The 23,503-nt window shown below is 49.0% G+C and overlaps 1 protein-coding gene across 5 annotated transcripts in view; it reads right to left on the reverse strand.

Annotated features, from left to right (window-relative positions):
* Window positions 1-23,503, reverse strand: part of AUTS2 (activator of transcription and developmental regulator AUTS2) — a 1,022,984-nt gene that overhangs the window by 4,952 nt on the left and 994,529 nt on the right. For 2 of the 5 annotated variants that reach the window (XM_072943080.1, XM_072943076.1), the window contains 12 exons: window positions 22,090-22,567; window positions 20,484-20,737; window positions 19,126-19,367; window positions 17,447-17,491; window positions 14,307-14,402; window positions 11,953-12,024; window positions 10,477-10,506; window positions 8,797-8,868; window positions 5,591-5,732; window positions 2,711-2,788; window positions 1,727-1,810; window positions 372-594 (listed from right to left, as the gene is read on the reverse strand). In XM_072943080.1, the coding sequence (XP_072799181.1) occupies window positions 372-594; window positions 1,727-1,810; window positions 2,711-2,788; window positions 5,591-5,732; window positions 8,797-8,868; window positions 10,477-10,506; window positions 11,953-12,024; window positions 14,307-14,402; window positions 17,447-17,491; window positions 19,126-19,367; window positions 20,484-20,737; window positions 22,090-22,567 (1,816 nt within the window). The remainder of the gene's footprint in view (window positions 1-371; window positions 595-1,726; window positions 1,811-2,710; window positions 2,789-5,590; window positions 5,733-8,796; window positions 8,869-10,476; window positions 10,507-11,952; window positions 12,025-14,306; window positions 14,403-17,446; window positions 17,492-19,125; window positions 19,368-20,483; window positions 20,738-22,089; window positions 22,568-23,503) is intronic. The other 3 variants (XM_072943078.1, XM_072943077.1, XM_072943079.1) reach the window with 3 other exon arrangements.

The following is a 23,503-nucleotide window of genomic DNA, read 5'->3' on the forward strand; positions in this document are numbered from 1 at the left end:
TGAGTCAATGGACTGCACGAACTGGAAAGCAAACATGGTGTTGATTTCATGCTGTGTGTGTCTGGTCCGGACTCCTCCTCACTGTCTTTGAGCAAAAGAGCTGTGTTTGGAGACACTAAAGCTCGCAGGAGGGAGGCTCTGAGTGTGGCGCTGCTTCTGGGTCAGGACTCGCTCGCTAAGTACTGGGGACAGACTTCCGATGGTGGCCTGCAGTCAGAATGGCCGAGGGGGGGTGCGCTTGGGACGCGGGGGGCCTGGGGCGCGGTCCTGGCTGCGTGGGGGGCAGGGCCGGGGGCTCTGGGGGGAGCGCGGGGCCGGGCCGGGGAGGGCGGGCTCCCCCAATGGGACTCGAGAGCGGGTTCTTTGCGTACCTTTCTTTGTCATCTTTACTAACAGGTGCGTCTCGTTTATCTACATCTCTATCTCTGTCATGAGCTGCAGCGGACGCGCTACGCTCCAGCTCCCCTGGCTTCAGCCAGGGCGGAGGGGTCGGGAACGACGGAGGCGTTCGGTGCAGCCGGTTCCAGGGCTCGTGAGGATTGCTAAAGTTCTGCACACTGGGGCCATCCTTGTGGCCGAACATTGAGTTGGGTGCTGAAATGGTGAAGTGGAGAACAAAAAGGTTTAAGAGAAATTATATATAATCTGCTGTAATGAAGGTACTTACCAAAAAACTTTAAACAGCATTCAGAGTTAAAATGAATACATATTATTGGGAGCTGGAAAAGGAAAGGAGATTAACAAATTCATTAGAGGAACTCGTCCTACACTGGAGAGGTAAGCTCACAGCTTTTTTTTTTTTTTAAACCAAAGGCAAAGGGGTGGGAGGGGGAGATTAAAAAAGAAAGACCCAAACAGGTATCAGGAGCGCCCAATCACACATATCTGGTGCATGCAGAAGGCCCCAGCATGCACGGGGGTGTATCTGGATGGCGTGACTTAGATTAATAGCGCTCAGTTCAGGGGAGAATTCGTGGTTGTCCTCTGCCCGCCGCAGCCCTGCTAACACGACTGTCCTCTGTCCACAACCTCAGCAACCAGAGCAAGTGTCAGCAGAGACCAGACAGGGGCTAAATGGATCTAAGTGGACGGCGGGGCCCCCACACTAGATGGAACTGCGATGGTTGCTGAGAGCTGCACTGTACGTCTCCCGTATCCGGAGAGGATGACATGTGGACAGCACAAGGGAAGACAAGCTGCCGTTCAGTGACTAAGGGACGCTTAGGACAGGGGCAGGAGGTGCGAGCCTCTTCCTGTGGAGAGACTTTAGTAGTGGACCCACACGGTCCTCCCAGGTCATGCAGCGCAAAGTGCCACCAACTCCTGACTCTCCTGAGTCTGGAGTAGTTTTCCCGCTATTCTTCAGTGCGTTTTCTCACTCCCACTAAAGCCAGATGAAATTTTAATAAGCTGTCTTCCCTGCTAACGGGAGCTGTGGCTGAAGTCTGGGATGCAGTTCGGAGCAAACTATGAACTTCAGCAAACTTTCTGGAGGTCAATCGACTGCATTACCTTTCCTGACCCTCCGTAACATTCACTAACGGGGCTACCCTGGAAATGTGGGTTCAGACCTAACTCCACTGGTTAGGCCAGGTTTTGCAATGATATAACCTAAATTTGTTTCCAAAGAGCATGGTTTCCTTTCATCCAGAAAGGTCTCAAGCCACAGACAGATCAGAGGAGATAAAGAGTTAAACGCCGATTTTAAAAAGTTAGAGGTACTCACTAACTGAAGGATTTCCAAGTCCCCCGAAGGCATTGCCACCGACTGCTGCCAGGCCACTGAACGTAGTCGGCCGATTAAAAGGCTCTGCAAACAAGATTGGGAAGATGGACATGGCTGCAAGATCTCCTGAGTGAGAAGGTAAGAGCATCCTGGGAGCCCCGCCCCGTCTGTACTCAGACCCGACCTGTCCCACTTCTCCTACAGATTACACAAAGGGTTTTCCCTGCACTTGGGTTTGGGGACTGGGTTAGCGAAGTATCTGTGAGAGCTATTTGCCGGAACTGTGCATTTTGCCCCATTTCTCTCTTCTCGAGCCACACTCTGCTAGATGCCTTCCCGCCTATCTCCCCTCTGCTGAGATGTGCCCTGGAGGCTCGAGTGGAACAGAAGTAAGATGGCATCTTAAGTAAATCAATAAAATTCTGAAAGCAAACGAATATTTACTCTGTCGCTGGGGCATACCGTGGCCTGCATCTGCTTGTACACTTGTGGAGCATATCAAATAAATTAAAGCCACAAAAAAGCACCTTTACTAGGAAGAGACGTCTTAATAGGGCTGTGAAATGTGAAGTGACAAAAAAAATCACAGATGCCACCTCTTCATAATAACATCTTGCCTTTCTTTACACCTCCAGGGGTGCTCTTATATGGGGCAAGAGTTCACCATCTTCTCCAGTGGGCAGGAACAGCCTACTGTAAATGTGGATTCTCCGAGGTGCCAAGGCATGGCTTTCACTCAGGAACCACCAGTAACTCCACGAAGAACCGTGACTGTGCACAGATCTACTCTAAGAACGTGGGAGAAGAGGTGATGAGATCCTGGAGACGGATGGCATGCATTCAGACTTCTCCAAGAACAGCGCCATCTCCTCAAGCAGTAAGTGAGGGGTCTAGGACAACTTGCCAGGAAACGTGGCAGGAACGCAGTGACCAAAGGTTTTCTGAGACACACACACCCTTGCCCGTCACTGATGGGCGACTCACCTAGGTGAGCGGCAGGGTTAAGGAAGTTGCTGTGATGAGGAGGTGGCCCAAAAGGGGTCCCAGTTGGGTGTGCAGCACCTGTTAGGTCAAATATAATGGAATTAGATTTTATGGAAAGCCAGCCTTGGGTTCAACCCTGCAGCTAGCTCCTGGTCACCCCAGGACCCTGTGAGAGAATATGTTACAGCAAAAACATGATTTAAGTCCACCCAGCCACACTCCAGGGAAAGAGAAATGTGCTTGCTGGACAGCAGAGATTAATCAGCCTCTCCCGGCTGGGCTGGCCAGCCCTTGTTAAAGACACTGACACACACAACCTAAAAGGCGAACTTCTGGCTCTGGACTATTTCTGCAGAGACATCCCAGGAGGCAAGACTTTCAATCTAAGAAACACTTCATAATCTGGGCGTGGGAGTGGCTGTCCCGAAGCTGAGTACCTGGGCTGCACTGCTTGGCCCTTTGCAGAATCTCTCTTCCTGAAAATGTGTTAGCTGTCATGCCCCTGCACTGAAGGAGAACCTCACTGTGCGTTACATCAGGGTGTGGGACATGGAGTCCTCCAACGTCTCTCAACCTTCAGGGCCAGGACGAGCTAGTTTCTGCACGTCTTTGGACACAGATAGTCTCATAACCGACTCTGTTAGACCTTACTTTGCCCGCCAGGGAACGCAGGTCTGACTCATGCTCTTCTCCTATGGTTTTCCGTTTCTCCACATTTTCTCCTCTAGTTTATGTTTTGCTTTGAGCAATATGTATTTCCTTAGGATGTCTCAAGTCCTTTTCTTAAAGGAAGAGAGACACAGAGGGTGCACATGTGGCTTAGGGAAGGATGCTAGTTCTAAATTTCTAAAAGCCTAGGGCATCCAACTGGCTTATTAACATGCAGCCAATGCCTGAGGAGGCAAGTTCTCTGGGAGGCAGGCTTGGCTCCAGACAAGACATAAGCCTAGGTTATCTGAAGAAGCAGCCCTGGTTTACTTACTAGTGCTCAACAGCAAGGTGGAAATGGCTGAGTTTAACAAGGATGTGTCAATTATACATATCAGTTTAAAGTTTCACTAAATAACCATTTGAGGCAAAATCCAACATTGCTTATACTGGAAAAGATTACCTTCCAGAATGGAAGTATAAGCAGGGCCTGAGTGGATTTAGTAATGACTATTCCAACAATCGCTTGCACTTTGACTACACGCATACGCGTGATAGTTTTATATACGCATATATATAGTTCCTATAAACAAGTATACATTCCTTCAGGAACACAGATTAAGTGGAGGAGGCTGCTCCTCACAACACCCTGTGAACCCAGTTTGTGTTCTGGATTTCTGTCCCCTAGCCTGGAAGGGCCTTGCGGGCCTGGGGTGTACACGGGAGATCAGAGCCACGGCAGCTCAGCGTCGGGAGGCAGCCCCTGAGGAGTTACCTGCTCAGCCCTGGACGATGACTTATCCTCCACCCAGAAAGTGCACAAACGAGACCCCCCGCGTCCTCAGAGCAAAGACAGCCCCGGACAGTCTTAGGCGTGAACAGAGTTGCTAGCTAAATAAAACTCCGGCTGCATACAGTCGGTGCGGCACAAGCTGATTAATGCGTCAGTGAAGATCGGCCCTCGCTCGGCCCAGGGCCCCAGAGGCGCCTCGTAGCTTCAAGAATTATTGAAGCAAAAGAAGCCAGTTCATCTGCTTGGCTCAGATGGAAGCCAAGGGGAAATCTCTTTCTCTCCAAAAATTGTTCTTAATGTAGCCCTGATTCAGAGCCTAGGTGCCATGGTAACAAAGCCTTCAAATGTGTCCCGGGATGGAACAGAGGAAAACCTGAGACCTTAGCAGGGTGATTCACATGCTCTGGCAACAATGCCCATTAAAATGATGATTTCTTGTAATGTGGGTGTTTCTTTCTTCCTGAACAGAAGAGCGTTAGGTCCACCAAACATGAGTCTTGGATAAAAGCCTGGGAAGGCAGCAGGCAGGATGGATGTGAACCTTGTTCGCTAAGGACAAGAAACAGGGAGCTCCCTGAATATTTACGCCCAGAAGGATACATTCCAGTTCACACAGTGGGAATGAAGTGATGGAGCTCGGTGGTGGCATTTACGAGAATCACCCAGGGAAGCCCTGTGCCAGGCCCGTGCGATGAAGAGACCTTTAGAAAGACCGAAGGTAAGGGGCCTTTGACACCAGTAGGGTTGCTCTTGTCAGCCTCACACTCCCGACAGCCCCGGCCCTATCTGCACTGGAACAGGACTGGGCAGTGATCTGATGCTGCGATGCTCAGAGGCCCGCTTCGGCATGCACAAGAGGCACTTGGGAGAGGGTATTCTCGGAGGTTAATGAATAGATCCCATGGGGGTTTTACATGCTGTCCCCTACATTTCCTGTATCATTACAAGCAACTGACTGATTCAGCCTCCTCGTCACAGAGCACACCACTGGAAACTGTCTTAATTGTGTTTCTTTACCCTCAAGCACAGCATGACTGAGCGATGCGGTGCGAAACCGCTGAGTGCTGCTGAGGGCAGCCGTGGCCTTACACGATTCCGGGCATTGTTTCCTTCCAATTCGCCCTTGCAAGCTTTCTGATCTTTCTCAATAGCGTTTGACATGCTGTGAGTTATAGTGGTTTAATATAGAAGCAAATAAGGAGCCGGGGCGATATGCTATGCGTCCCGAAGGGAGAGACGGCCTTTTTTTCCTTCGTTAACAAAAGAGGCCACATCAATGGAGAAGGTCCGTCTCCCAAGTGTGCCGAGATGCTGCCTTGCAAACTGGCGTGAAGTGTAGCTTTTAGGGGCGTGGTGGAGCGGCAGCCCAGAGCACAGACAACTTCTTCAGCTACCTGAGAACTACGTTTCTGCGCTCTCCCCTGCCCCCCTGAACTCACCAGCGGCAGAGAACAAAGTTGAAGGCCGTGCCAGGTCGTGGGGGTGGTGGATGGCTCCAAAGAGGCTGGGGCCTGGAGGCCGGCTCAGGAACTCAGGCTTCAGTCCAAAGTCCAGCTTGTGTGGGTCTGACTGCATCTGTTTCTATAGCAGCAAGAGGGGAAGGAGGGGGTGGGAACCCCAAGAGAAACAGCAGGGAAGAAAAGAGATTAGACTGAGTGTCAGCCTTGCGAATGGTGCACTTGGGTTCCGAGCCCCAGTCAGGTTCAAGTCTGCATAAGCTGTGGGAACACAGCCACCCACAGAGCATTTAACCCTCAAATGCCCTTAAGAGCAGGCCCACCTGAGAGAGGTGGGCAGTGCCTGCTACTCACACCAGACACGGCAAGGGGCAGAACCCGGGCTCAGCCTTTGCGGTTATATGGTTTCAGGAACAGGACCGTATCCCTATTTACTGAAACCACCGCTGTTGTGAAGTAGTTTATGATTCTCTGCAAAGGTTTATTTTAGCAAGTTTTTAAATGGTAGTATTTTAAAGCTCATTTTATTAGGAATTCTGCATGAATAATCTGCTGTGTAAATTAATTGTTTAATGACTCTTCACCGTGGTCTAATAGATCGCAGTACATTAGTAGCTGAAAGTTATGAAGAAACATTTGCATGCCTACAAGCTAATTTTCCAATGATCGTTGTTACATATTTTTAAAGAAACAAACAGAAACAAAGTAGGGATATTAATTTAACTAATAGGGGCTTTCACTGTGCCTGCTACCCCAATTCCCTGAGGAAGAGGGCGGCTCAGACCAGTGAACCATTGAGAACCTCCCTTCCTTTGCAGGCCTTGCCGTCACCTGCAGTCTCTCTAGCTCCTCTCGTTCATCCATCCACCTTGTCTGTCAGCTCACCTTCCTCCTGATTCCTTACCCTGGCCTCCTTCACAGAGCACGGTTTCCCAGTTGCCCCTCCTTGATTCTCAGCAGCCTCCTCTGCATGGGTGTCACCTCTCCCCACCTCCCACCTGCTGGGGTCTGAGGCTCCAAGGATTCCCACGTATCACCTCCTCTTATGCTCTCCAGTCTCCCACTCCTCCACAGCGCTTCACTGGTTTCTCACCCTCACCCTTCCCATCCCTCAGACTCATGGATGCTCTCAGTCTGGCCCTACTCTGCCTCAAACTCCCACAGGTTCTACTATAAACCCATCACTGCCCTGTGGTACAACATGACAGCAGCAAGGAGACGTCCGATCTAGCTCGTGCAAGAATCGAGAGACCAGAGGGGTTTGCCATCCCCTCCTGGCTGAAGGCTGCAATCCCACTCATCCATCCAGTCCAGTTAAAATGAAACCACAAGCTGGTGGCAGCACCCACTGGACACAGGCGGCATGTTCACCATTTTTCCCGCACACACTGGTCCTCACGACTTGAAATGACCAACCAGGCACCGGGACAGATGAGTGCCCCCTGAGCCTGCGGCGTAAGACCCCTGTAGACAGTGGGCTCTCCCAAGAAATACTTGGTGGGTGACTAACAGAATGAGTAAATAAACATTAGGGAGAAAGGAGCCCATGCAATTTCTGCTCCAGCCTCTAAGGAATTCGCTCATGCAAGTCACACTATCATGTAACAGCCAACCCCCAACACAGAGCTTCTAGTCCACTATGAACCTATAAACATCTTCTGAGTGCCTCCTTTAATTTGGTTGCCAAATTATTTAGTGCTAATGCAGCACGGTACACGGCAGCACAGGTCCATTAACCACAACTTAGGTCCATGGAGCAAAACGGAGCTTGAGGATTACAGAGAGCCTGCTGGAGAGGGAAGACCACAGCTAGCTCACGTGCGAGAGGTCTCCCTGACGGAACGGGGATAATGGGAGTTGTAGTCGCTGGGGACGCCTGCATGGAAAGGAAGTGGCTGAAGTGGCTCCCATGACAGCCTTCTTCACTTTTAACCAAAGGAGTTACAGAGAGGACGTGCTTCCCCTACCGTTCTGCTCACCACGTCACCCAGAACAAAAGTGAATTAAACTGAGCATCAGAATCTCGTTAGCTCCTCACAGCACACGCGTTTTCTAACAAAGCGAAACCATACGGTTTCTAATTAAACCTCACGTAACAGTAAACTAAAAGTGAGCAGCGCTCACTGATGGGCTACGAGAAAGAGCAGGTACTTGGCACCAAGGCACGATACCTTCGTGGCCTCTTTTTTGAAGGTGGCTTTTTAAGAGTTGTTTAACCATTAAAAAAAAAATCAGGATGACCAACTCCTGTTCTTGCTTGTTGCCTTTTTACTATTCTCATGATGCCCCCCAAATGCCGTTAGGGCTGAAGCTTGTTCATGAAAAAAATGGATTAACTGAAGCTTATTGGAATGCCTTGATTGGTGGTTTTCTCCCACTGTTCCAGGTATTGTTGCACATACTGCAAACACCCAGACTGTGAAATCGGGGCTTGTCGGTCACTTTGGTCCCTAAGTCAACCAGTGATGCTGCATCTGGTCATCGGCAGAAGTTCTGGATCTTGTCCCTATTTCATCATAAAGGCCTGGTAAAGCGTGGAGTGTATTTATCTCTATGACGACAATACGGACAAGAGAGAAAAATCACCCTCGGACAGGTAACTGGCAAGTGCTGGCTGTGGTCTGACCTCTGGCCCCGGCCATCAGGAGGACGGGTGAAGGTGTGGGTAGGTCACTGCAGACCAAGTACTGCTTCAGGAAGAGTAATTTTTAGTAATATGAACGGCTAATGGAAGGAAGCATCACATGGGGCATAAGGTATCATTTTTTTCCAAAGGCATAAACTGAAAATGCACCAATTCTTACAGAAAACTTTCCTGTACAGCTCTTCCCAGATGCTAAGTATTTTCCATAGTAATACTTGGCCACTATAATTAGGCTCCCCAAACCTTTATTTTAGAATTAAATCTATATTTAAGCTCTTTGGATCAATAAGATGACAAATTCATTAAAAAAAAAAAACAAGGAAATAAAAACCAACAGGATGTTACCAGTTTGCTTCTGTTTTTGCCATCTTGCTGGTGGTTTCTCTAAATGAACAGTAAGATTTCCGAATAGCTTTTCCAAGAGAGACTTGATCCGGCCCGTCTGCGGGTCTTTAGGGTCTGTGTAAATGCTTCCTTAATCCTCACACACCTGCAGACCCCCCCACCCCCCCACCCCTGGCCAAGAGCAGAAAGCAAGACTGACCTTGACTTTCTGTTGGTGGTGGTAGATCTGCCAGGCGATGTGGACATGCATCGCGCACCACTTCCCTGGCTTCTGGAACAAGAAGGGCAGCGAGGTCAGGAGGAGGACTTCAGAGACAACCACCTTCAACTTCCCCAAAGCTTTTGGGAGATTCTGGCTGCAGAGGCTTTTTTTTTTCATGAAACAAGAGTGCTCTGTACCCTCCAAGTGCCTCCTCTCAGCTGCAATCTGCTGCCCAGGCCGGGGTGGGGAGCCCCAGCGGGCCCCACTCTCCTCGGAAAACCAGATTGGACGAGGCCCTCCTGGTTACCAAGGATGACATGGCATAGCCCGAGCCCCACTCTGTGTCTCTGCTCTCTCTTCTGGCGCCAGCTGGCAGGCCCGCGAGAGCATGAGGCCCTGCTGAACAAACGTGGCCAGGCTATAATGCAGATCGGCTGTTCAGAAGAGCTCATTAGTGTCTGTGAACTAGTCGAAGAACAAGAAAGGGGAAAGACCCTGCATCATCTCCCCCCAGCACTGGTTTTACAAAGAAATCCACCACATTTTTACTGAGGCCCAGTTCCCACAAGTGCTTCGCTCAGAGTCAGCTTGCCCAAGCACGTCGGTGGGCAGCGTTCAGTTCTGAGTGAAAAGAGAGAACCAGAAGCGGGCTCTGCAGAGGGCAAGTGTCCGCCCCACCCTCCGGGGGGGCTGTCGCCCCTGTCTCTCAAATTAGCTCCCATCCTGCTTGCTAAGCTGGGGAGTAACTGGGAGCTCTGCCTCACCACCTGGAGGGCAGAGGCCACCTCTTCCCACTACATTTGTATTCTGGCTACATAATCTGTAATCCACCCATAAGCTCCGAACATGTGCTTGGGAACTGCAGGGTCAATGAGGAGAAACACTGGCCCAGTTCCTCCACCGGCAAAGGACGGACACTTCCCCTTTCTATATTGAGGAGCTGTTTCTGAAATATATTCTTAAGCCCAAGTTTGGGGTCAGTCTTCTTGTAATGAAATTATGGGTCGTTTGAATTCACCTAAGTGATGACACAATCCTTTTTTTCCCTTTGGAGACAAATGAATTATCTGATTATATGCACAGAAAGTTAAAGAGAGCAGGGTGTCTATTATCCCTGCATCTCCCATCCAACACCCATCACCCTCAACCCCACACCAAGTCAAGGCAGCGTTTCTTCAGAGCTCATCTGCTGGCCCCTCTCCAGGCCTCTCAGGAGGTTAACAACCCAGTGCTTCTTCAGCCTTTTTCTGCACCAGAGAGAAAGGTCGAATGGCGGTGACAAGTCAACATCACTTGGTGCAGAAAGAGGCAGCCACCAGCCAAGCTACACAGACCCGGAGATGTGTATTCTCGGTGCAAGAGAAACCCTGAGTTCAGCCTACAGCTTAAGCCTTTCCCTTAAGTTCCCACTCGTCAAACCTTTTGCCAGAACTAACAAGAGGCTCTGACGCAGTTGGATTTTCTGTTCGCCTTACCTCGATGGCCTGGCTTCCCCAACACTCCAAGAAAAACAGTTTAGGCCCTTTTCCGTCACACTCTCTGACAAACCCAATCACTGTCTTTCCAACATTTTATTCCAGCATTTCTATGGCTTGTTTCCTTGTAATGGATTTGTATTTTTAACCCTCAGGGAGTCAAACGGGGGTTGCAAAACAGTTCTAGAAGACGCTTTCTTACCCTTAACATAGGTCTGAAAGGATCTGTCAACTGTGAAGAGAAAATGACAACTTGGTTACATGCCTGTCACTCAAACAATTGCTCTAATTAACAAATTTGTAGTGCTTCATTAGGAGGGGAAATTAAAATGTTAGAATTTTACTTTTAAATGAAGCCCTTTTAGAGAATAATTAACCCATTTTCACACCATCAAAAGTGCCAAGCCTCCCCTCTCCAACTCCACAAGCCCTGGCACACCCACGCCGACAAGCCCCCGGACAAGTTTCATCAACACCCATTTGCCCTCTGGCAACGTGATTTGCTCACGTTACACATCTGAGGAGCCGCACTGTCTGGAGCGGCCCTTCCAGACCTCACCGAGTGGGTCTAACAAGACGGCCTCAGACCACAGACTTGAAAGGCTGGATACGAATGAGTATCTGGGGAGAAGTATCCTTCCCAGTCGTACAACAGAAATAGGCTATCTTTTGGGATTTACAGATACCAACTACTATATATAAAATATATAAACAACACAGTCCTACTGTATAGCACAGGGAACTACATTCAGTATTTTGTAATAGCCTATAATGAAAAATAGGAAAAGGAGACAATGAATTATCTGGTTATATCTGAATTATCTGCACATATATATGTATAACTGAATCACGATGCTGTACACCAGAAACTAACATGACATTGTAAACCGACTATACTTCTATTTTTCACAAAAGGCTACCTTTAACAATTACCCTTAATCTGATGCCTGTACTTTATTTAGGGGTATTAGACATTTTAAAGGTGCTCACTGAACATCATACAAATCCTTACACAGTCGAATCATTTTAAATTTCTACCTAAGTCTGGTCAGTTTCTGACTGTCCTCACCTAGGGAAGAAGACAACTGTAAAAGGTAATCATTTTTTTTTCTCACATTTACTACAAAGATAATAATCAATAAGATTGTATCTATTGTGTAACTTCACATTCTTTTTGAAGGTTGGTCTATGTTATGAATAAGTAACATAACACAAGTATAATGGATATTTTATTTAGTTCGAGAGCCCAAAAGGAGCCTGACCACAATAAAAGTGGGGGGGCCGGAAGAGCTGTGCGGCACGGTGACTTCCAGGAAGAAAAGGGCTTAGTGCTTTTCCATTCAAGACATTTTACAGCTATTTCTTTTGTGTGGGAGAAACTTTAGGAGACACAGACAGAGAATAGTGGTCGAGTGGAAACTATCACTCAAGCTCATAGTGTCCGACTCTGAGGCTCAGACCATAAGCCATCCCTCTCCCCTGTCATTCCCCTGGTGTCATGTGGCTGCAGGAGAGATTTTGTTTTCTAAGAGAAACTGGCATTTTCTTCCACAAAGTAGAAGGAACAGCTGAGGCAGCAGCTCGCCCCGCTGAGCTGAGGAAGGTGTGAGCGCCGGGCTGGCCGTCCTGCGGAAACACACCTGGTGTCCCCGGAGACCGAGCCCCACCGTGTACTCACCCTCGGGTCCTTCTGGAGCAGAGTGTGTGGGACTGTCCCAGGTCGGGCAGCAACATCGATAGGGTTGGACGTCTACAAAGTAATTAGACCACAGCTTAGGAAGCATATATAACAGGAGATATGAAAGGGAGATCTTTCATTCTCCAATTACAGAGCTTACACAGCGCTTGTTTGTTTCATTCTGGAATACAAGATCACACGTTTGTCATGAGGACCTCGCTCCCTATTTTCCCAAGGGACCCTGACCAGAGCCTGCCCTCTCCAGCAATGGCATCCATCTGCCGGGAGGCGACCGAGCCACGTTACAGTGCCATCAAAAGCACGGGACGGGAAAAGACAGGCAGGATGTACATGCAAATGCTGCCCCGAAATCCATCTTCTTGAGTCCCTGACAGCCCTGTCATTGTTTTTTTTTTTTCGCTTTATCACCAGATATTCCAAGCAAGGCTTAAGTGAGCATCATCATAATGTGCTATCTCAGGTGCTTCTCATCAGAACAACTGAAAGTGTTTTACAGACATTAAGCTAACTCTCTAGACTGTAACTGGCAGGCGACAGCAAGGAATTACACTAATTACTCATTAGCGGTGGTGGGAATGGGACAAGAGTACCTAATTTGGGGACCACACAGATCTCCTGTTCAATGATGTCTGAATGGTGCCTGCTTTTTTGTTCCCATTCCCAATGCTGTTCTTAAATACCATTAATAACAACAACCTTATCTGTAGGCTTCTGTCCTTTGAATTAAAAACAACAACAAGCCTACTGCAGGCCCACGCAGTCACTACTTTCCAGTGGGGAAAGGATTTAGGATATTTTTCACCAGGTATTTTATTTAAGAACCCCCTCCACCAGGAAGTTAACTCGTGTGGAAAAAGAGCCCGAGTTTAGGCACCAAGCTTGCCTGCAAGGAGAAGGGGGAGAAAGAATGGAAGAAAGAAAAGCAATCAGCTGCTGTACAACTAACAATTAAGCTGGAGTTGTTAACAGCCTGATTTGCATACATATGAAGAACCCCACTAATGAACTGCAATCTACATATTCAATCAGTAAGATGGCCTGGAAAGGCCTATTTCAACACCAGGAGAGACACTCGCTTGCCCAGATGTAGTTTTCGGTGTGACTGGATAATTGTGAGTGAGGGAAATAGTCTAATTTATTAAATGACCTACCAGACTGGTTGGGGACGCACTAGAGATTTGTTTCGACCTAGAGGGGACAGATCGGGGTCTAAGAGGGGAGTGAAGAGCTGATCAGTGGGGAAGGAGTTTAAAAATCACCATCACTGTACCCCAAGATGGGAGGGGTCAAGCACAACCATCGTACAAGCCATGTGTGTACTGAACCTGGCACAGAAGCTGCAATTCCACACAGGTCCACGTGGTTTCTAAGGTGCAGCCATCCCACCTCTAATGCTTTTCAGTTTCTTTTCCCTTTTCTAGTTTTAGGGCAGCATGCCTTCATGAGTGCGGTGTGTGTGCTCATCCTGGGAGACCCTGGCCCCAAATTCGTGTTTTATCTTTGAAATGACGTGGAAAAAAAAGAAAACCAAAATCACACACAGCAAAATTTCCTGCTTTACGATCTGAGAATGGTTACTAACATGAGAAATACCTTTTTCTTTTCTTTTGGTATGAAAATAAAGCAGGGGCTGTGACAGACTGAAAGCCACAAAAAAGGCAGTGTGTTCTGAGAATGGCCTCCTCGATGCTGGCCCTGAGAGCTCCCGCCCAAGTGGAGGAGAGTCTCCTGCTGGCTAGGCAGAGGAGAACGCAGCTCTTATAAAGGGGAAAGGTTACTTTATTTCACACTGGGATGCCAGCCTTGGCCTTGGCAAGCGTGACCACACAAGCAGGGCGGGAGGCCAGGGAGGAGGCAGACTATTTGCCAGCAGATGGGGCTGGGGAACAAAGTGGGGGAGAATGAACACAATTCAAAGGATATAACTTTAGTCTGGAAACGTCTCCCTCCCTTCTAGTAGAATCAGTTAAGGCTCAGCTTCTACACACCTTGTGTACGATGCTGATCACACACACCTCAGGGACAACCTGGCGCACAGATACGTGCATTTCACAGAATTCCCGAGCAGAGATTTCCGTACACCATATTGGTGGGAAAAATGTATTCTGCCTGTTGTACAGAGCACGGGAAATCCTAGGCTGCGTGGGCAGTACAGACTGAAAATTAAATTCTGGCTGAGGTTTGAAACTAGATGGACAGCCTAGTCCCGATGGTCACCCTGCATGGGGAGAATGAGTCACTGGCAGACGACAGGACGCGGAGGCTACCCGCTCGCCCAGCCCGAGGCTCCACTCACAAGTGCGCCTGTGTGTTTTCGTTGTAAGGTCTCTTACCTTCGGCTGAAATGCTCCTTGCAGTGAACCGAAAGGGCCAGTGGGCGGAATCATAGGGGGAATGCCCGATACGGCAGGAGGATAAGAATGGAAGAGCTGTGGCCAGAGACGGAGAGGGGAGAAAAGACTTTAGTAGGAGGCAAGTGATACATTCACATCCCCTTCCCCACAGAAAGACATCGACATCAGCAAGCCAAGTGATCTCAGTGTGGTGCCGTTAGTCAGGAAGCCACGGCGAAATGACCACACAGATGTGCCATGAATACTTAACTTAAAAAGTTAAAAGTGGTTCAGAATCAATCAGCCAACAAATGACGTCCCAGATGAGGACATCATTAGAAAGGGAGCTTTTCTAATTATTAATTGTTAAATCGGATAAAGTCTTAAATGGTTGGAGATTTTAATGCATATCAAAATCAGGAGGGGTGCTGAGCCAAAGAAGATGCCCAGAAAATTACAAGTTAATTAGAAAAAGGAAAAAAAAAAGGGAAGAAAAAGAAGCAAGTCTTTATGGGTTCCAGGACTTTATACCATTAAAACTCAATTAGTACTTCTAGATTTTTAATAGTATTGAGGAAATGAGAAAATATTCACAGTCCTTGCTTCATTAGGTTGTTCTGGTAAGTGGCAGTTCCCGAGGACAATTTAATGGTCTAAAATGATGACAGATATTTGTGGAAGGGGAAGTAAAATAACTCCGCGTGTTCCTTCCGTGGAGCCGCCCACTTTTCTGTAAGATGGACAAGCTCACTGGAGGCTCCTCGAGCCAAACCCTTGATGTGTCAGTTTGACCAGTCAGTGGAGGGAGAAGAATGATTCTGAATTAAAAATATGAATGGTCTTGTATTAACAGTCTACAGAGGACACAATGGAGAAAAGAAACACACAGCAGTACTGGACAATGCAGACGCGTCTTTTCCTCCTTCTAAAAATGTACTGTCTCTGAGATGCTATTGCTCTGGTTCCGTTTACTTTGAAAGAAAAAGAACCACCATACAGATGTTTTAGCAACATCCCACCTGTGTGGTTACATAGCCGAAAATAATAATAATAATTCAAGCTCTTCCTAATAATGCACTTATGTGAGCTATTTCCAGGTAGTGGCTGAAATCCACATTTCACAATCCTGTCTGTTTTCAGAGCACGTACTTTTCCTGTTGGTCTTTATTTCATTTTGCTCCCTTCAACGATGCAGCAAAGTTTTTCAGACTAATTGATATTGAAGTAAATCCACTTAAACAGTGATTGCAAACCAAGTGCCCTCATTTAAAACTACTTTTAAGTCTAAAATTGTGTTTCAGCTACTTGAGTGCATTGTATCTTAATCCCCCTTATAACATCTAATCCCCAAAGCAGGGGAGACTGAGTATTTCATATATTACTAGTTATAATTATAACTAATAACATGAAATAACTCTCCCCCAGTACACTGTGTGAAGCAGAGGCATGTAATACAGCACACTGAAACACACTCAAATTTCTATTACTCTGCCTCCAGGTGGGTATTGTTTCGTTAATGTTTTCAATAAAAAATTGTATATCCTCACCATTTTCCTTTTGCTTTAGTCCATCACTGACCCTCTCAGGACACAGCTGACTATTCCACCCATTGATTCAGAATCTGAAGTACCTAACTAATAAAACATGAGCCTTCCAAAGATTCAGGTCTCCAAGTTTATATCTAGGACTTATATCTAGGACTTATAGATATATAGTCCGTCTTATATCTAGGACTCTCCGGGGAGTATTGCATATGAGAAGACACTGCACTGGGTCCTGGGAAGTAAACTAGATAATTAAATAAATTATATAAGTAAAATAAATAATTAGAGCTACTCTGTAGGGCAGCTAAACTTTCTCTAAGAATGATTTTGTTAGCTGGTCTCTAATTTAAATTACCAAGTATAGACAAAGGGCAGAAACCTGGTGATTATTAAGGATGGTGCCATCCATGGGACAGACCCCAAGAGAAAACCCATAGCTCTACTGGGTTTTGCATATCCATTCAAAAAATGCTCCTGTATCCCAGTTCTAAGCAGAACAGTGCTGGACACCTCGGGGCCCAGGGACTCAGATACTTTCCTCAGGCCATTGCTGAATGTCTCTCAAAAAAGTAATTTTTAATGGATTTCCAGTATTTTCTAGTCTTGACTTCTCAGCTTAGGACTAACAGTGTCTAATTATCTAGTTCAAAGTGTGGATGAACTCACAGGCTTGGCTGATCTATTAAGTAGCACTTGTATTTGAATGTTAAGTTAACAACTGTCCAAAAACCAAACCAAGAATAGTTCAGTATGGTGAAGCAACATGGCTACAAGCAGTTATTAAACTTCCTTCTCTCTGGTTTAATTTTTTAAAATACAAATAGACCACCAAGCAGAGAAACTTGCAAACTTTCAGGTAAAAATGATGCAGTATTCACTCCATAATCAAAATATCATGGTAAGACAATCAAGGTGTTTGAAGAAGCCCTTGTCTTGTAATTGAATATGTAACTTAGATTGGTACCAAGTTAGGTTCCAGTACCTACTTTTAAAATTGCATGAAACAAGTAATATTTTTAACAAAAAAGAGTGAGTTTAAAGAGAAAAAAAAATCATGCCTTTCAATTTTAAGATCTGTTTTTAATGTAAATGCTGTTTTTATCTGCGTTGTAACAAGCTCAGGAGACCATTACCAGCCATGTGGACGAGGGATCTACAGTCAGCCTGGAAGTGAAAATCATGCCCTTTGAAGAGGCATGAATGAAAAACATAAGGTACTTTGTTTGGAGGAAATAATTCAAGTTGAATTCTAGGAATTCTGTGTGAATGACATTTTGGCCGACGCCTGAAATGTGGGATTTCAGTCTCCTGAAGCTTTACTGATTTGACTGTGAATGCCGCCCCAGGCAGGACGGATGCTGGCTGCCACGCAGTATACCCGTCTTGGGTGTGCCTATGATCTTTTGATTCAGAAGATGATACTGCATCTTTACCAAAAGCGAACGTCACAAAAGCAAGCATCCGAAGTGACGAGCAGCAATGGGAACTCTTGCAAAGATGATTAGGGAAGGCTGCGAGTCATTTACTGATCTGTGGCAAGAGCACACGAATGGAAAAGCGGTTACATTGAATGGGTAGCATGGTAACGAGACTCACACTGTGCCGGTAGAATGGGTCAACTTTTGTAGGGTATTTGTCAAACTGTAAAGGGATCAAAGCAAAAGCTAGTTACTTAAAGAATCTACATTTCTGTTCGCTGCTTCGGCGGAGGTGGCCCTATGCCAGCCTCTCGGCCGTGATGCTGTCCTCAGACTCCACGACCTCACCATGTACAAAACCAGTCTGCGCTCCTGAGTCACTGTGACGAGAAAGCAACACTAATAGAAACTCCGAGCGAAAACCCATTCAGTGCATTTAGGTTGTGACCACACTGGAGCGTCTTTCTATTTGGTCTATATTTAGAGACTGGCACAAACCCAACAATCAAACCGGAAGAAAGAGGCAACTGTTTGGATAAATCAGAGATGAGTGAGCGCTGGGTCTGATTTACCCAGAGAAGTCCCTCCATTTTCGCCTTCACTTTGGCAGAACTGAGCATTCAGCTAATGACCGGAATGTAGCACCCCCAGCACAAATCTGAGCCAGGTCCTCGCACCCTTCTTTCCAGCAGAAAAGAGCGTATCACTGTTTTTCCTAAATATTGTCATCATCCTGGTGCCAGAGCTCCCCTCAGTTAGATTAAATATATTTGAGAAACAGCTCACTCAGGCTATATAAACTCTTTCCCCAAATAACAGGTCCTTAGAAATACAATTGTTGAGAAGTATAGGTCATCCACAATAAAAGGGACGGGATTTATCACAGGAAAAAAAATGTGGGCCCAAGGCCTCATCTCTAATATTCTTCTAAATAAAACTTATAAAATAAACTTCCAAAAAATATATATTTAAAAAAATTAAGTTGAACAAAATGGGGGAGGCAGAGGGAGGAGAGGATGGGAAGTTTGGTGAATCATGGAATTGAAATCTACCCCCACAATGCCCAGATTAATTGCCTCAAAATCAAGTATTTCCTGAAATGTTAAAAATTACCTAAGTAAAACACTCTCATAGTCACTGTTACGGACAGGAATCTATCTCAGAATAATCAGCATCCTAACATGGTACCATTTCCTATCGTTCCTAAGTTAAAAAAAAATTCCTAACTGGTCCTCCCGGCATGTACTAGCTAGCCCCCGGTTGAGACCAAGACCACGTCACTGCCAGCGGTCCCTCTTACCACAAGCCTGAGTTTGGACCCCGCACGGCACATGGTTCCCTGACCACCTGCTGACGGAGCACAACAGCAGACTGGGGAGGGGAGCTGTCTTATGAAACATGAGAAACATAACACCTCTAACAAAGCGGGTTTAGGAAACCATGGGAAAGAGCCGGGATACCCCGTGCAGTCCAAGTGTGCCGACAGCTCTCTCCCCTCCTCGGCCCTCCTCCAGACACCTGGTGTTCTGTGAGCATTCACTTGCTAGTGCAAAACACTGACAGAGACATTTTAATATCTGGTAGCAATCCCCCAGGATGCTCAAGAGCACAAAAATCACCCTTAGGAAGTTAACTACTGACACTGGATGTGACCTTTTGGAGGGCCTCTAGAAGGAAATCCACCGACAGTGCCAGAAATGACGGCCTAGAAGAGCTCCTACTTCAGGCCCGGGGTCAGGGCTGCCTGGAGCCGGGGGAACCCGCTTCTCTCCAGCAAAGTCGGGCAAGGCCGAGGGCCCCCGAGCCAGCTCCCACCCACCGTCTGCATACGAGGAGTCGGGCTCTACTTATCCTCACATTTCTGCCTGGGGTACGCACCATGGGCGGTGCTGGCGTCGGCATGATGGCGGTGGGCGGGAGGGCGTGGGGGAAGGGCGTGAAGGTGTGCTGGTGCGTGTGCTGGTGCGTGTGCTGGTGCTGGTGCTGGTGCTGGTGGAACTCGGTCCGCAGGTAGGGCGGGGGGCCCAGGGAGGCCCCACGGTCAGCACTCTGAGAGGCCAAGAAACGCGTGTTCAGCTCCTGGCGCAAGATGTCTTGCTCTGGAAGAGAAGAAAGGGGAGAGGGTGACGCCTTTTCCTGGGATGGGAGTTTCCTTCCGAAGGGGACATCTGAGTCGCTGACAACGGAGGGCTGCCGGCCGAGGGCACAGGAGCCGGGGCTCTCAGGTACAGCCTGCCCCGTAGGCGGAAAGGAACAACCAGCCGGGCAGAGGGCACCAAGGCCCAGGCCCAATCTAACGGTCTCTGTCCAGCCTCTCGGCTTCCAGGGACAGGTGGTCCAGCAGTGCGCTGTGTGGACAGAACCCAGGCTGAACGGCCAGAGGTCAAATTTCAGCTCTTCTACTGGCAGCCAAGTGGCCCTGGGCCTGGCAGAGCACCTGTCTGTGTCTTGGTTTCCCCACTATCATTTGGGGATGAAAAGATTGCCTGTGCTGTGGGTTACTTTTGAGGGTTAAAGAAATGAACCTGTGTAAGTACTTAAGGACAGTGACAAGCTCACTGTCACCACTTTTATTATTTTTAGTAATGAAAGTGAGCTGTTAACATGGCAGAGCCCTCGGGCCCTCTTCCAGGGTAAACCTCGATTTTACAGCTCTCTGTGTTAGTGGTAAAACTCGGCCATGAAGGACCTGAAGCTGGGACCCTTGGCCTGATTCAAACAGGTGAGGAGAAAAGGGCCCAATACCTAACGCTGGGTCTGTCCTGAAAAATCTAGGATGCGTCGCCACAGAAGTGCATCTTTTTCACCCAGACAGAAGGCCTTACTCAACTAAAGCAAACCCCTTAAACCAGGGCACGATTTAAGGTTCTGGCATGAAACAGACACGGGATGTGGAGAGCTTCTGTCCCTCTAACGCGAGCCCAGATGACGGTACAGACGATCCGCGTTTTCCTGCACAGCAGGAAGGCGGGGAACGTCTCCTGACATGAACGACAGGTGCTCTCGGGCAGTGTCTGAGTCCCAGATTGTGCGCGGTGGGGACGGGTGTGGGGACCTATTTGCTGGATCTCAGCCCACTAAGGACTGGGGGACGATTCCAAGAATATACACAATAAAGCAGAACATCACTAGGTAAAACCTAGGCACCAGGGGCCTTGGGCAAGGGAGAGGGGAGAGGGAAGAAGGGAGAGGCAAGGCCAGCGCCTCCGTCCTACCTGAGTAAGTGCTCCCGGCCGGGTGTCCGGGCACCTGCAGACTCCCTGATGTCAGAGGTGGTGGAGGAGGCAAAGCAGTGGGAGGGGCAAACATATTGGGGTGATGTGAGTGTGCAGGGGGCTGGAGGGTGGGTGTGAAGCTGTGCAGGGGGCTGTGGTTGGGCAGTGACAGGGGGAACGGGGAGGCTGAGGGGTGGTGGGAGATGTGAGGGGGCGCGGGTTGAGTCTTCGCTGGAGTGCTGCTTCTGCTACTGCTGTTGGAATACCAAAGTAAAAAATAAAGGGAAGAAAGGAAAAAAAGAGAGGTAAGCAATTAATTTTCTTTAAAAAAAATCCTATCTCCTAAAGCCATTCCACACTTTTTCTCTTGCTCCTTCCTCTTCACAGGTCCTCCCTCGAGCACACAGTAGCCTCTGCTGAAATCACAGCTCCTCTAAACTCCCGCCATGACTGCAGACACAGCGGAACAGGAACTGCCGCCCCAGGGCTGCTGCCCACCGGTGTCCAGACAGCTGAGTCTGCCGAAAACTCCGCTCTGCTCTCCCTGCTGCCCCTAGAACATCCTGGCCCCCTATCCTGCACTTGCCACGTTTCCTGTAAAGCTGTAACACTGGCAGAAAAGAGTAAGAATGATGACCTGGGTTCGCCCCGTCTGCTGCCTCTTCAGGGAAGAAGCACAGGGAAGGGGGCGCCAGGGAGCTGGTGCCCGTCTCCTCTCTGGTCCGGAGACCACAGAGCCGGCCTGGGGCAGAAGATGGGCCTGGCCCCCAAGAAGGCAGTTCCTTCCCCTGTCGCAGACAGGAGAAAGCAAGGCCCTGGACGGCCAGTCACCAGGCTGTCACAGGAAAACCACACCAAAGCCAACAAGTGCGAGGGCTTAGAATGACAACCCCGGGACAAGCAGGGGCGTGCGTCATGGGCCCCGGGCCCCGGGCCCCGGCTTCCTCTCTCCCTTTCTTTGCAGGTCTCCTTGTGCTGCTTCCTAAACTGCCCTCGGCAATCCGGCAGAGACAGCCCAGAGGCGGGCCTGGGCTCCATGCAGGAACTCCTCTCTTCTCTAAACCCAGCGTGTTTCTGCTCTCCCTCTGTCACCCACCGGGAGGCAGTAAATCACAACAGAGACGCCTCAAACCAGGATACTCCTCGGTCCCAACCTTCCCGCCTCTGGAGTTGCAGGGATGTGACTGGGAGGCAAACTGCTTCCCTTCTAAGACTCTGAACATTTGATGACCTCCCCCTCTGGTTTCTGTTCCCTGCCTCTCACCAGGGAAGGTGGGGCTCCCGGGAACAGCGCCTTCAGCTCTCCCTCTGGAGCCTCCTTCCCCTTCCTGCCTTCACTCTCTCAGGAGCCTCTGTATATAGTTTAGTTCTTTACAATGTCCTCTCTACCCAACCCATTCAACCCACCCCACCCCACCCTTCTCCCAAGAGACACTCTCACCTGTCTCCCAGACCCCTTCCCCGTCTTCTGTCCCTGCCTCACCGAGAACACACTGACAATGTTGCCAGTGGGGAAACCCAGTTCCTCTGGGATCTCATCCCCCTGCCACCTGCCTGTCGCAGAGAAGATGGCTCTAAGAGCCAGGACAGGGAGCAGGCGGCTCACCTGAGGCTGTTGAGGCTCAGGCTGCTGCTGTTGTAGGCGGACAGAGGCTGCGGGAGGCTCTGGGCGGCGGGGTGGGCCTGCCCTGGCGGGAGGGCCTGGTGCAGCAGCGGCCCAGGGGACTGCGGCCGGGGTGGCCTCTGCGCGGGAGGCGGCGGTGGTGCGGGCTGGAGCGGGGCCTCCGGGGGCGCCTGCGGTGGCTGGGGGCTCGGGCGCGGGGGCCGAGGCTGGGGCTCGGCGCGGGGTGGCACCGTGGCAGGGTCCGGAGAAGGAGCGCGGGGCGGGGGCTCCGCCTGGGGCTGTGGCAGCGGCGGGGGGACCTGAGGACAGGGGTCTTTAAGCACCACGGGCTCAAAGATGGGCTCTTTGCCACAGTCCTGGCTCTTCTCCTGGCTCCTCTCTAGACCCGATATCTTGGGGACAATGGGCCCCGCATCATGGCTGTCGTGTTCTGGGAGTGGGCCGACCCCGAGCTCCGGATCTGTGTGGGGAGAGCAGAGACAAAACCACAGGCGAGGACACGTGAGTGGAAAGCAAAGTCCGGGCCCGAGTCACCTGTTCCCAATGACGTGGCGTGGCCCAGTCCCAGGTCCCGGCCTCCCGGCCTGCCTTGACCGCTGGGACGGGGCCAGTGGGAGCCGGGGAGCAGCCGTGCCCTGGGGGGTGACCAGCCAGAGGAGGCTGCGTTCCAGAAAGCAGCTCAGGCCACCAGAGTCTGAAAACGACTGTTTCCCTTAATCTCAACAAAGCCTTTTCTGCAGCAAAATTCAGAAGCAACAGGCAACAAGTTGATTTTCTCATTTTAAAACAAACAGAGTTCTGCAAAAGAGAAGCGTTTTCCTTTCATTTAGCCACACTGACGTTTCTTCTTGGCGTTGCCTGCTCGCCTCTTTCCATCTGGACTGATGAGGTGTGTCTGACATCTGGAGAAACAATTTTCTCTCTAGCAAGGGCTAAACTTCCGGTCAAACGTCAGGCCTCCTGCAGCTCACCGATGATCCTGGCACTGGAGATCAAAGGGGCAAACGCGAATGTAGATCAAGTTCACTGTCAACTACACATGCTCAGTCTTTTAAAGGATTCCCCCTGGACCACTGGAGGAGTCCTTAGCCAAGTGAGGACAAGGAGTGTGACTCTGGACCTTGAGACCAAGCCCGGATGTGAAATGTAAATGAAATCCTACAGAAACTGAAGAAATGTAGACAGTAGATGCTCTTATACGAATTTAAAAGATGTGCTTCCCTCCACAGGGCAAAGGATCCATGCGACGTTTAGTAGGGGCGTTACCTGATTATCCCGTAAGTCAAACTATAAAATCCTCCAACCAGAAACTGACACACTGTAGCTGACTGTACTTCAAAAAAAAAAAAAAAAAAAAAAAAGAAAAGAAAATCCTCGAACAGAATCATGAAAGATA

This window comes from Vicugna pacos, chromosome 18 (assembly GCF_048564905.1).
Source record: "Vicugna pacos chromosome 18, VicPac4, whole genome shotgun sequence".
NCBI lineage: Eukaryota > Metazoa > Chordata > Mammalia > Artiodactyla > Camelidae > Vicugna > Vicugna pacos.